Genomic DNA, 14,671 nt, shown 5'->3' with positions numbered 1-14,671 from the left:
AAGTGTATGGCTGAAGGGGCTCAGATTCAGTTTTACTAAAGGGATGTTTGTCTGGATTTCTTAGCAAACTTGCTTGCTTAACACTCATGCAATGCTGTTTCTTCCTAAAGCAACAAATTACCTTGTATCAGCTTTCCATATTTGATCAACTTCCCTGAACACATATGCAGCTACCTCTGCATCATGCATATTTCCTTACAAGTTAGGTCCTAAACTTGCATGTTACCCTTTGCTGATATCACCTATGTCTTCTGAAAACCCCAGATACAAGCTACTCTAAAGATTATTTACAATAACTAGTATAAGTTTAGGACAAGCAGAAAACGTCAAAAGCTATGTACATATGACTATATAAGAGGACGTTAAGTGAAATGAACCCCAAGTAGGGACACAAATGGTTCTTTTCTTTCTTGCTATTGTTTTTTAATGTATTTATAATGTACTATGTGATTTTTTTTGTATGTTCCTTCCCCATGGTATAGCACCTGTTTTCACTGTATTTGATTCTGGTACCCTGCATCTTATATATACATTTGTCTAATTTGGGGAGGGGAAGGGAAAAAAACAAAATGTTTAAACAGGGATACAGCTTAACCCATTGTAACAATGAGATATAAAGACACTATATTGAAAACGAACTTTACAACTTCAGCCCCAGGGGTGGGGGCAATGGTAGTTGGGGAGGTGGGGAAGGAAGGGATGGTAGGGGAAAAACTAAGGAGGAGGCAACAATGCTAGATTAAAAAAAGTACTCATTATCTTGCTCATTTAACTGTAACCCCTTTGTACAGTATTTTTACAATAAAAAACGTATTTAAAAAATATTTAACGTGGGGCCACAGGAAAGCCCACCAGAAACAGTAATAGTACTGCGCCCTAGGAGAGTGGGAGATTTGTGCTAAATTCCTTTACATTGTCCTCTTGCAGGAGGAAGATCAGTACCTAATCATCATTAATTTGGAAAAACCGGGTAGCAAATTATAGATTCAATCCTTTGGTTCTAGAAGACTTTGGTTCTAAAAGTCTACAACGGAGCATTCTGTCCTGCGACTTCCTAAATCTGCTATCTCTCCCTTACTAAAGGGTTGTACATTGTGACTATGATTCATTACAAAGCCCCCCAGATCTGCATTCTTCCCCCAGTCCCAGTCTTCACTCAGCAGCTGGAAGGACATGGCCTTGTTTGGCCTCTGAGGAATCTCTGAACATTGGCCAGGAAACGATCCAGTTGTTATGTGAGGGTTTCCAGCATTGTTCGGCACAGAAGTGACTCAGGTGTGAGTCATATGGCCCCTGGGTTGGATTTGTTTTGCTTCTTCATGCCAAGATGGAAACCCCACAGGAGCTTATTTGTTCTGAAATTGATGGTAGTTTGATTGGGGTCTTGGGTGGGGCAGGATGGTGGAGGAGACCCAAGAGAGTGCATGAGGCTTCAACATTCCATCAGGACTGAGAGTGGGGATGGTCTTGGTCTGTGGTGTGAGATGGCTGTCCTCTGGGTGTCTCACACTGTTCACACAGCTGTGGCTGGGACTAGAGGTGGATGCACAGATGTGGCGCAGGCTGCCAAAAGCATCTGTCACAGCTGCCCAAACACTTTCAGGATGAAACTCTCCGGTTCCATTTGGATTTCAGGAAAATAACGAATAACCTATCAGTGTGTCTCAACTATTGAATGGCACATTTTTTTTAAGTCTGAAATTCAGATAAGTGGGAAATCCAATATTTTACCTGGCCACCATAGCCAAGATGATTTATCCAGATCTGGGGGACTGAAGTCTTCTAGAACCAAAGGTGAATTATTAATTCTATCTCTTAACCCATTTGTAACAAAGAAAGCCATAGAGACAAAATCTGGCCTAAGTTACCAACATCAGCCAGGAATGTGTTGATAACCTAACAGCACTTTGATTGCCAACCGTTAATTATTCCTTAATTATTGAGCATCTTCTGCGTGCCATGTACTGCTCCAGGGCCAAAGAATACAGCACCAAGAGCAAAAGACAAAGTCAGGAGGTTAATCCACCAAAGAAAAACATAATTAAAAATTTAAAGCAGGTGCCATACAGTTCTTCATGTACTGAAATACAGAGCTGGTCTCAAGCCAATGATGACTCCATCTTGCAGAGTCCATGACTGCTCATTCATTTCTTTGACAAGAAAGGAACACCAGGGAGAATGAAGTTGTATTCTGGGAGCATGTCATCTTTCCAATTAAGTTTTCTCACGTCTTAGAATTACTTGAAAGTCAACATTTTATAGGAGTTGAGGTAAAATAATGGAAGGGGTAACACTGATCAAGATGTACTGTACACATAAATGGTCATGTTGCATCAAAACCCCTTTGTACGATTATTTAAAGATAATTTTTAAATGACAGAAGGCTTTCCTCAGGGCAGTGTGATTAAAAACACAAGCTATCAAAATATCAATTTCCACCTGAATCCATCTTTTGCTTTCTCCAACTCCAGCTCCTCTGGCAAAGAGCCACAAAGCTGGACATGGGAAGCATTATATCTATGGGGTGTGTAAATAATTCTGTGCCAGCCTGCATCCAACAGCAAAGTCCTGTCAGGTAAAAATGAACAAGAAACACTTCAATAAGTATCTAAAGTCAACATATTCTGAGGGTCCCATGAAATAAGGAAACAATCTTGTCTAACTCCAAAGATGCTTCTGAAGGCCAAAGTCTTCACACATTAAGATCTCTAAGGTTCTGATGGGCTGTCCAAAGGATAGTTCACGTGCTAGTATGCTTTTAAAAGGACAAGTGTTCAAAGCCCATATAGATACATTGGGTATAGATTAGTGGTGTGCCAATTAAACCTCAACTAAAATGTGTTTTGAGTCCAAATAATACATTGAATAAAAATATCAACTTCAACAAATGCCTAATTTCAGAAAAAAATGTTCAGCATTCATTTCTCATTTGACTAACAACTACAAATTTTTAAAACACTCATCAGTTTTTACTTTTCATGTAAATTAACAGATGGCTAAAAAATAAAATATAAATTGTAAATTTATAGGAGGATGCTATACTAATATATATATATATATTGAAATTTTATGGAAGGGTACTATACTAAAATATAGGTGGCTTCTTACACTGTATTTATTTTCAGTAACTTATAATGCACTTGACTTGGGCAGGAGTCAGCCATCGGGATTTCTCTTTCAATGACTCAAGTTACTATGGGACATGAGTCAGGTTTGAGAGTCACTGATATAAAGCCAGAGGGGGAATAACACAGGGTGGCTATGTTCTTGCTCACGTTAGCTCATTTTGTTGTACCACTTGCCATCAAGGGTCTTGCCATAAATGAAAATTTTCTGCACTTTCAAAAGTAGGGATCAGCTGGGGCCTGGGGGTTTGTGCCTGCAATCCTAGTTACCCAGAAGGCTGAGATCTAAGGATTGAAGTTTGAAGCCAGCCTAGGCAGGAAAGTGCATGGAGACTCTTACCTCTGATAAACTACTCAGAAAAGGCCATAAGTGGTGCTGTGGCTCAAGTGGTAAAGTGTTAGCCTTGAGTCAAAGCAGCTCAGGGACAGTGCCCAGGCCCTAAATTCAAGCCCTAAAACTGGCAAAAAAAAAAGTAAGAATTATCTAGTTGTCATGGACTGGAAGTAAGCTTATGAGAGAAAAATAATCATAAACCCAAAGAATGGAATATTCAGTCTTGAGCACAGGCATACCTGGTCTACCTGCAGTGGCCTGTCTGAACAATCACACAGCCTATTGGTGATCTGGGAAAGGCCTCATTTCAAATACAGCCAGGTATCCCATAATGATATTTTGGTCAATGATGGGCCACATGGATGACAGTGATTACTAGAGATTTAATAGCTGAAACATTCCTATCATCTTGTATGGGCTTAGCTGTCCTAACTCCTTACTCCATTGCTGGTATAAATATACCTACCATGTCACCAGTCACATAAAAGTCTAGCCCATACAATTATGTACAGTTTGTAACATTTGATAATGATAATAAATGACCGTTACTAGCCTGTGCATTGATTCTTGTATCTTTGTCATTTTTTTAGAGTGAGTTCTTCCTTCTTACAAAAGAAAAAGGTTACTGTAAAATATAGCTGCTTCCCTGGGCAGCAGTTTCTTATATATCTCTTGATTGCATCAAGGCCAGTCGACCTGTGCCACTCAAAGATGCTCTGTGCTGTTTGAAAATGATGAAATCACCTACTGTCACAGATCTCACGATGAGTCCTGGTTGCTAAGTGACACCTGACTGTATATACTCTGCTCCACTGAACCCACAGAGCAGCAGCTTTAAGGGAGATAAAGTAAAGGAGCAGATAGCAGGGAGCCACAGGAAACACAGAGTCTTTTTTCTTTGCTGTATACCAACAGACAGGCCTTTAGATTCTGAACCACGTTCATGTGTTGACTAATCCAGAATTATAGTGCTCTAGCCACTAACTTTTTTTGGGGGGGGGGGTCCGGTCATGGGGCCTGAACTCTGGGCCTGGGCGCTGTCCCTCAGCTCTTCAGCTCAAAGCTAGCGCTCTACCACTTGAGCCACAGCGCCACTTCTGGCTTTTTTTTCTTTTTGCTTATGTGGTGCTGAGGAATCGAACTCAGGGCCTTGAGCGTCAAGGCAAGAGCTCTACCACTGAGCCACCTTCCCAGCCCTCTAGCCACTAACTTATATCTCATGAAATGAGCTTTAACATTAGAAAGGAGCCCATTAATGAACAATTCAATAGGTGGTGTCCCATTTTGACCTACCAGACAAGTAAACTGAGGCAAAGGTAGATTATATTGCTTTTAACCTTCTTTTCATTTTTATATTTAACCAGGAATAGGCTTGGGATTTGAGCTTAGACTCCCAATCATTTACAATCATCTATTTAATGAGAAAGTAGGAGAGCATAGTGGTGCAGAGCAGAAATTTGGAGTCAGATGGATCTATACTAACACTGTTTCTATTGGTAATTAAATATAAGACTTTGTCCATATCATGATGTCTCTATAAACCTAGTTTGTTTTTTTTGCCAATACTAGGACTTGAACTCAGAGCCTGGGTACTATCCCTTAGCTTTTTTGCTGTACCATTTGAGCCACAGTTCTACTTTTGGGTAGTTAAATGGAGATAAGAGACTTGCAGACTTTCTTGCTCAGGCTGGCTTTGAACTGTAAACCCCAGATTTCAGCTGGCTTTTAGCTAGGAGTACAGGCACAAGCTTAAACCTGGCTTTTTCATAAGTAAAATGAGGGCTGAAAAATGTGATCTGCAAAGGTTATTATAAAGACTGAAAGAGAAAACACTCTATTCAAAGTGGTTAGTCTGTCACCTAATACATACTAATCCTTGCCCTTAATTTATCTGACCCTCAAGATAAAAATGGGGCCATCAGACAACTCACAGCCATTTAATTTCTTAACCATAGCCACATCTGTCAAAGCCTGTCTGTCCATAGGCCACATGCTCACAGTTATGGCTTGCATTCTGGTGTAAGCCCAAATCTCATTTGATCTTACTGGTGTCCAGACAAAATCACAGCACCGTGTACCTCTCACCGGCTAGGGCTGCCACCATGCAGAATGTAAGGACTGAGCTCGTAAAGCTGGAATGGAAAAATGGTCAGAAGGGTCTCTTGCACCTGACTCTGGGAAAGGCTTGTGAAATCCCCATGCTCTGGGAGGCCAACCAGCTGCTTTGGGGCAAAGAGCTATGAAAACAACCTTCTTAAAACTAAACAGATCCCAAGAGATCAATGGTCTGGAAAAATTCCTCTGTGCTATTAACAAGCCCTGACTGTAAACAGTAACCAACTTTCCAGCTAATTCTAACCCTGTCCAAACACACAGAACACACACACACACACACACACACACACACACACACACACACACACACACACCCTACAACACGTCCATAGTTCTGAAGAGCCACTGTGGTCCTGAAAATGAGGCAATGCATGGACATCTCAGTCCCACCTCACTATTGCCCTCTGAAATTCCTTCAGACACATTTTCAAACCCCATGTGTCTTCATAGACTCTTGCCCTCGCTGCCATCTCAAGACTTCTTCTCCTTTAATGAAAATTTCATCCGTGCAGTTGCACAGAGAAAAATTCCCCCAAGTTATAACTAGAGGTTCTTGGTTATTATTCTTGGTTATTTCTGTGTTTGTTTTTCTTCTCTGCTGTGAAGCCATTTAGTTAGTGGTGTGCTACTTAAAGGAGGTATTGGAGCTGGGCAACAGTGTAACAGCTGTAATCCTAGCAACTCCAGAGGCTGGAATCTGAGGAACTTGGGTTGAAGCCAGTCTAAGCAGACACATTAAAGAAATTCTTGTTATCTCCAATTAGACAGCAAAAAGACAGAAGTGGAGGTGTGGCTCAAGTGGTAGAGCATCAGCCTTGAGCAAGACAGCTGAATGAGAGTTCGGGGCTCTGAGTTCAAGCCTCAGTATTGGAACATCCCCCTGACACACACACACACTCACACACACACACACACACACACACACACACACACACACACAGGCATTGGGTTAAATCCTTCAGAGACAGAAGTTAATAAAACACAGACCCACCATCAATGGTACTTAGAATCTTATGAGATTTGTGAAGAAAAAGAATAAATAGAAGGTTATAATCATCATCATTGTCATTATCATGACAGTCACAATTACTGAGCATTTACAGGGCTGTACATGTCATTTTGCCAATATTTTAGAGGTTGTATCTCAAATCAGTTCCCAAGAGTGGGATTTTGTATTCCAAGGATCTTAAACATTGCATTAATCTCCTAAGAGACCTAGTTCTTTAAAAAAAAAAAAAAGCACCATTTTTGTGTTGTGACTATGTTTCCAATTTCCACAACATTTAATTTTGCACAAAAGGCGTTTGGCTAATTTCTCGGAGTTGCCTCAGATTTCTCTGGGGAAGTACTCACCTTCCCCCTTCCCACTGCCCTTTTGCCTGCTGTTGAGAAGAGGAGGCACCTCCAAGGATGTCAGGCCTGACCTCTCCAGGATGTTCACGTCCACAGTCAGCCTCCCGGCAAGCTGCTGGGGTCTCACACTGATGACATGTTCATATTTCCCAAGCCGTCTCTGCAGGAGTTCTTCATAACTTAGGAAGAAGGCAGCCTTGTCCTTGCTAGGAATCACCAAGGAAGCTCTGAATGTGTCAGTCCCCTTCTCCCTACCAGGAAGAAAAAAAAGAGGCCTCAGGGAAGGTTCAGCTGAAGAAAAAGCAGGTTTCCTCAGTCCTCTCAAGACACCTACCCTGTGCTTGTAACAGCAATCTAGGGAAAGTGGTGGGCAGGGCCACGTGAGCCCCTTGGGAAGAAAATAAAAAAGCAAAAATTGCTTTTGGAAGAAGTGAAGACTTGTGCTTGAAGAAGAAGACAAACTTTAGGTGACAGAAGGAGATTTAACTAGGTAACCTGCTAGGAGATAGAGCCTTGGAGTCAAATTGAGAACTGTGCCCTCCCCCTTACTGGGAGGGCCAAATAAATGCTGACATTTTACCTGAAGAGCTAATTCATTAGGTTCTTGTACCTTGGTAAAAATCTGGTGGAAATAAAGAACTTTCAATGTTCATAAAGATGCAAACCACTCTGAATGCATTGAGTCCCTGGAGTGAGGGTTCTGAGATTCAACATGGCAGACTGTCTGACTGATAAAATGAAGAGCAAGCAGGACAACCATTACTAAGTAAGAAGTTCAAAGAGTTTCCAGAAGACTTGGAATGTTCAGAAGAACAAGAATTCTAATGGTGGTTACCAGAGACTGGGGAGAGTCAAAGGGAGGAGAGTTTGGTCCACAACATTATAGTTAGGTAAAAGGAACAACCTTTGTTGTTCTGTGGCTCAGTAGAGACAATACAGTTAACAACAGTGAACTGGATAGGATAGATGATGCCTGTAATCTACTTACTAAGAAAGCTGAGATTAGAATCCTTGTAGTTCAAGACCACCATGGGTAATATAGTAAAGCTTACAAAAGCCCCATCTCAGCAGAAAAAAAAATGGGTGTGGTTGTGTACATCTGCCATTCCAGTTATTCACAAAATGTAAATATGAGGATCATAGTCCAGATTAGCCCAGGCAAAAAGAGGGTAAATGTTCTGTGACAAAGCCGCAAAACAGTAACTGTTTCATGCATCTAGAGATGTTGCCTTTTAATAGACTATAAATGGCTGTGAAATCAGAATGTCTGCTGATCTGAGAAGTTTTTCTGTTGCTGTTGGCCAGGCATCAGGGGTGACATGCACGTCGCTCTTGGCAGAAACATTTTGTCCTCATTTCAAATGAATTATGTGGCTTGCTATATGTTTATAATGATAGAACTAAATTCTATGTCATAAAAGAGAGGCAACCTAAAAGCTCCCAGAACTGACCTGTTAGAATCCAACTAACCTAAATGGCAGCATGATTCTGAACAATTCTGATAGAGACAAGTTGGAACCCGGCTATAGCTCAACAAATTGAGGCGTTAATAACTTGCTGCACACAGGGAGACGGCATTCCAGAGGCACTGCAGGCATCTCTCCAAACAAAGGAAGACACAGGGTTATTACAGGATTGGGGGAAGGGTAGACTGTAGGTAAAAGTTCAGTGAAGCAGTGTTTGGACAGCAAGGCAGTATGTTGTGTGTAAAGCCATTAAAATCAGCTTGGACTGAGAAGACTCAAGGCAAAGGAAAGAATAAGATGTTGCATCCTCACTACTCACTACAGGATTTCCAACAACAAAAGTTCCCACTGTCCATGATTGTAGAGAGCTAGCTGTCTCAAAGCCATACTCATTTATTCATGCATTCATTCATTCATCTATTCATTTTGCCAGTATGAGGGCTTGGATTTTGGGTCTCTCCCTCTGGCCTATCTTTTTAGGACTCACACTCAGGCATGGCTTTTTCAACTATGGCTAGCTCTCTATCACTTGAGCCACGCCTCCACTTCTGACTTTTTGCAGATTAGTTAAGAGATAAAAATCTTGAAATTTGTCTGCCAACTCAGCTTCAACCCGAGATTCTTAGATGTCAGCCCCCTAAGTAGCTCAGATTATAGTTGTCAAGTACTTGGTGCCCAGTTATGTCCAGTTATTAATGGACGTGGTTGGGTTTACAAGGTCCCACTTTATTATCTGGATACTAAAATCACTTTTCTGCAAAGAGAATGGAGACCTTCACCTTCAACTCGCCCCTGGGAGAAGTTCAGTCTTAGAGTACTTGATGGCTGGACATTTAAAAAGCCAATTCTATATATGGGTTTTTCAATGCATAGATTCAGTGTAGACAAAATAAAGAGTTCAAGTGTCATTACAGACCAAAATTTAAATAGTTGATAAATACGATAATGTGAAAGTAAATGATTACAGAAAGACAGGTACATAAATAAATAAGGAGAGCCAGTGTAAAGAGTAAGTAAGCAATAGTACCATTTAAGATGGAAACCATAGTCTCAGACTTTATTTAGAAGTATAATAGGATACAACTTTAATAGTGCTGCAAAAACTTAGAATCAAAGAGAAAGAAGGGCAGGGTGCCAGTGGCTCACACCTATAATCCTAGCTACTCAGGAGGCTGAGATCTGAGGATTGTGGTTCAGATTGCAGTTCAAAGCCAGTCTAAGCAGGAAAGTCCATGATACTCTTATCGCCAATTAACCACCAGAAAACCGGAAGTGTCACTGTGGCTCAAGTGGTAGAGTTGAGCTGAAGAGCTGTAGGATAGCACCCAGACCCAGAGTTCAAGCCCCATGGCCAACAGAGAGAGAAAGAAAGTGAGAGAGAGAGAGAGAGAGAGGAAGTAGTATTGTCATCAATGTGATAGCTCTTTTTGCATAACAGATTATCATCAGGTTATCTCTTCTTTGTATTAAGAAACAGAAAAATCATGAAAAATGCCATGGCAAAATCCATTATTCTGTATGTACTAAAGAGATTTTTTTAATTAAAAAAGGAAATCAAGAGAAATCAATATCATCATTAGGGAAGTATCTACCAAGAAAACTCAAAAAATAGAAATCTTAGTAGAGATTTCTAGGAAGAGCTGAGGAACAAGTATAGTAAAATCTTTTTATTATAAGTGCTTACTTAAGATATAAATCAGACTTTAAAAAAAAAATTCCCCAGGGCTGAGGACTGAACCCAGGGCCTTGCGCGTGCCGGGCGGGCGCCCTTCCGCTGGGCTAAACCCCCAGCCCCTTATTAGTTTGCTAAAAAAAACAAGGGGGAAGAGGCAAAATGTGGCATTTATTTAAATGAATTTCTTAATTCCTTATTTAAACAATACTTACTCATTATTGTCTGTGGTGGTATTCCTTTTTTCGTTTATTCTATCTCTGCTTTTCTTTTCTTTCTCTGTAATTTCACCTTGATACACGTTGTCTCCAACAATCCTAAATCACAAGAGACAGCTGTGTTACCACGCTTGCAGTTCCAAGACAAATTAAATCATGGATAGCAGAACCATGACAACCCTAGAAAATATTTTTGTTTGCCTTTTGGATATGCAGATCGAGTGCATTCCAAACTAGTGCAGCAGCCCTGAATCAATCATTTCATCCTAGGGCAATTTTCAACAGGTCCAAAGGTAAGATCCAATCCAAGGTGTCTCTGTTTCTCCAGGAAAAAAATCTCAAGACCTGATCAAACTTCCATGAAGGTTTACCAACTGAATTTTAACCAGAGCAAAAATTAAATCCAGGAAGTGGAGCCAGTGGGTCAAGTGATAAACTGCTAACCTTGAACAAAAAGCAGCTCAGTCACACCACCCAGGCCCTGAGTTCATGCCCCAGGACCAGCATAAACACACACACAAATTAAACCCAAGCAACTACCCTGTTCTTTTTTTTTAATATCTTTAACTTTGGATCAGCAAAAGAGGAAATATATTCCATCTTGTATATTAAATGTTTCATGCTGTCTCCATCACATCTCAGTCACAGCCGATTTGAAACTACCTCTCTGATTTCTCTACCTAAGGAAGTCCCTTTTCCAGGATGTGGTAGTAAATGCATGTAATTCCAGCACTCAGGAGGCTAAGGAAGGAGGATTGTGAGTTCAAGGCCAGCCTGGGATGCATAGCAAAAACTCTGTCTCAAAAAAAACAACCCTTCTTAGTCTTCATGCTGTAACATTTACAACTATCTAAAATGATCTTATTCATTATTTTGTTATTTATCGACTGCTTCTTTTCCCTGGACTTCCTGGAGAAGACATCTTTTGGAGCAATGCTCTCTTTTTTTCATAGAACTATATCAATGCCTCAAAGAATGTTTGGCCCAGTGTGGATCAGGAAGGAAAGAAAGGAAAAGAAAGAAAAGGAAGGAGGAAGAAGAGAGAATGGAAAAGAGGGGAGAAGGGAAGAAAGTGGAAGAGGAGAGGGAGGCAATAAAGGAGGGAGGAAGGAAGGGAAAGGAGGAGGAGGGAGGGATGGAGGGAGGAAGGAAGGTAGGAAGGGATGAAGAATGGAAGAAGGAACGGAGGGAAGGGAGGGAGGGTGGAAGGAAGGTAGGAAGGAAAGAAGGAAGGTAGGAAGGAAGAAAGGAAAGAAGGAAGGAAAGTTCTGATGCATGTACTGCTTAACGGGATGAAACTTCTCCCAATAAAAGGCCATGGCCCTCACAGCAGCTCAGGCTCCACCCTGACTACCCCAGAGAAACCTGCATTTCTGAACATACATGGTAAAGTTGGTGATGAATGCTGCTGCTGGAATCTGCATCTGGAACTCGATATCTTGGTCCTCAGAAGCTCTGTTCAGCATCCTACAGGAAACCGTGGTAAAGGCATAGCGGGAAATAATGGTGGACTTCACTGAAAACTCTGTCATCAAAGGCTTGGTTTTCTGTCGGAATGAGAACAAACAGTAACCTCAGAGATGCACGAAAGCGTGATTCAAGCCTTGTGGAGTAGGTATGGTTCTGTCTCCATATGGGAAATTGGACTGCAAGCCTTTGGTGAAACTGCTTTCTTGGTTGCTCTTCATTTTGAAGTTCCTTCCTTTGTTTAAAACAAAACCTGAGCATAACCAAGTTATGACATAGAAACAATTTTTTTCTCAGCTACTTAAGTGGCTGAGATAGGAAGATTGCAGTTCAAAGCCAGTCTAGGAAAAGGTAGTACAAGGCTATCTGAAAAAGCAAAAGGACTTGGGGAGAACTCCATAAAAGTTTCCAAGTTAACAGGAAAGTCACATGGCTGAAAGAGCTCAGAAATTATTGAAAATTTCAAAGCACATAGTGGGATCTCTGAATGGGTCATAACATCAGAATGCACCTCAAGATATTCAAGACACCCTCAAGTTTTCAAATCCACCTAAGTGCCCTCTAGAAGAATGGCTGTGCAATGCCCATTGCATCTTGCCTACAGTCATGTTATTGCAAAAGGGAGGAAAAGAATTCATACTACTGGGGAATTAGTACTTGCCTGTCCCCTCAACCCCAAAAAATAGCCTAAATCTGTGCTAATCACATTTGCCCATAAAGCCTCTGATAGGGGCAGTAGCCGATGGTGCTCTTTTAAAGAGTTCAGTAAAACTTTTTGCTGTTATTTCCAATGTTACACAATGCTACATCTGGTGGCACAAAGCCCAAAAAAGGAAGGACAAATCCAGGAAGAAAGCTACGATGAACATGGATGCTCTAACTCTAGAAATGAAGTAAGCTCATGATGTGACATTATTGTGCCTCTCTTCCAAATTCATTCCCTGAAGCCCTAATCCTTACTGCTGATGGTATTTGAAGGTCTGCCTTTGAGAGTAACTCAAATTAGAGAAGGCCTTGAGGATAGGGATCTTGTGATGGGATTCGTGGACTTGGAAGAGAAGACACTGGACATCTAGCTCCCACCTCTCTGTCTCTCCACATACACATACCGAGTATGCTACTACACAGCAAGGAGGTGGCCATTGCAAGCCAGGATGACCAAACACTGCTAGACCTTGATAGTGGATCTTACCAACCTCCACAACAATGAGGTACCCAATCTATGGTATTCTGTTATGGGAGCCCAAGCAGATGAAAACCAGACAGTCAAGTCTTGGAACATACACATACAATACATACCTCATTCTTATTTTATAGATGGCAGCAAGTCAGGCTCAGTGAGGGTATATACTGGTTTATGTTAGCAAGTAACAGAAATGGATCTTACCCTAAAGTCTACATTTGTGAGGCTACCTGGAAGCTCTGTGGACAGGTCCCATTCATCTTTGTGAACTCAAATTCCAGCCTGATCTTTGGCACACAGCAGGCTCTCAATGAACATTGAATGGAACTGGCTTACCGAGAGATGATTAGCCAAAACCTGGCAACTCCACCCTCATTTGCATCATTAATCTATTCATTTATAGCCCTATACTCATTTTATTTTATTTTATATTTTTGTTGGTCGTGGGGCTTGAACTCAGGGTCTGGGCACTGTCCCTGTGCTCTTTTGCTCAAGGCTAACACTACCACTTTGAGCCAAGGCATCACTTCCAGTAGTTAATTGGAGATAAGAATCTCAGGACTTTCCTGCCCAGTCTGGCATTGAACTCCATCCTTCAGATCTCAGCCTCCTAATTACCTAGGATTACAGGTCCTATGCTTATTTTAAAAGTGCATACAACATCATGATCTGTTAATGTCCAGATATAAAATGTGATTGTAAAACTGATTCTAAAGGGTTCCCAAAAAGTTATTCTATTTAAACCAACAATTACTCAAAACCATTGAGTCAAGTAATGCTCAGCAGATCAAACACAGAAAGTTCAAAAGGCATTTTCAAAGATGTGTTAGAGAAGCAGATAGAAACATACAGCACACCGAGGACATACTCAACGCCCACGGGAGCATGCACAGCACGGAGCAGAGTCAAATACACAAGCAAAACAGCAAGCTGGAAAGTTCTCCCTGCCAGAGTGACAGGGTTATTCATGGCTTGGGATGGTTTGTGGCAGAATTCCAATCTCAGTGACTCCAGAAAACTGAAGACCAGATGGAAAGGACTGAGGGGAAAATGTTAGGGGTATGAGTGTGCCTTTCTTAGGAAGTTGCAAGAGGTTAATGTATAGAGTTTAGTTAAGTAATGATCAAGTTTAAAATGAGCAAATCTAAAAGATTTTGAACTAAGAGAGGTAAAGAATCTGAAGTATGGACTAAAGAGGACTGGTTTCAAAATAGTGCTTCTCAAAGTATGGTTCCCAGATCAGTAGCATTAGAAATTTGTTAAAAAAGGAGATCGACTCCATCACAATGCCACATAATCAGAAACTTGTATTTTTAATAAGTCTAAGTGAGTCTGATACATACTCAAGTTTGAGAACCACCAGGGTTTTGTTTTTGATTTTTGTTTTTTTTGTGTGTGTGTGCTCGTCCTGAGGCTTGAACTCTGGACCTGGGTGCTATTTCTTAGCTTTTTTACTCAGGGCTCACATTCTGCCACTCGAGCCATAGCTCCCCTTCTGGCTTTTTGATGGTTGACTGGATATAAGAATGTCATGGGCTTTCCTGCCTGGGCTGACTTTGAGCTGTGATCCTCAGATCTCAGCCTCCTAAGTAGCTAAAGAGCATGGATTCTATCTCAATGGAAGAAGTTGAGTATCTTCTTGTCGTCCTCCTCCTCCTCCTCCTCCTCCTCCTCCTCCTCCTCCTCCTCCTTCTTCTTCTTCTTCTTCTTCTTCTTCTTCTTCTTCTTCTTCTTCTTC

General features: G+C 41.2%; 1 protein-coding gene across 1 annotated transcript in view; it reads right to left on the bottom strand.

Annotated features, from left to right (window-relative positions):
* Itih5 (inter-alpha-trypsin inhibitor heavy chain family, member 5) overlaps positions 1 to 14,671 on the bottom strand; it is a 66,941-nt gene that overhangs the window by 35,176 nt on the left and 17,094 nt on the right. Inside the window, exons 3-5 of the mRNA XM_013009414.1 lie at positions 11,667 to 11,830; positions 10,281 to 10,382; positions 6,928 to 7,178 (exon numbers count right to left, since the gene is read on the bottom strand). Of these exons, the coding sequence (XP_012864868.1) occupies positions 6,928 to 7,178; positions 10,281 to 10,382; positions 11,667 to 11,830 (517 nt within the window). The remainder of the gene's footprint in view (positions 1 to 6,927; positions 7,179 to 10,280; positions 10,383 to 11,666; positions 11,831 to 14,671) is intronic.

The sequence above is a fragment of the Dipodomys ordii genome, unplaced genomic scaffold (genome assembly GCF_000151885.1).
Source record: "Dipodomys ordii isolate 6190 unplaced genomic scaffold, Dord_2.0 Scaffold9, whole genome shotgun sequence".
Lineage (NCBI taxonomy): Eukaryota > Metazoa > Chordata > Mammalia > Rodentia > Heteromyidae > Dipodomys > Dipodomys ordii.
The sequence above is the reverse complement of the archived record's forward strand: the minus strand, read 5'-3'. Positions and strand labels throughout refer to the sequence as shown.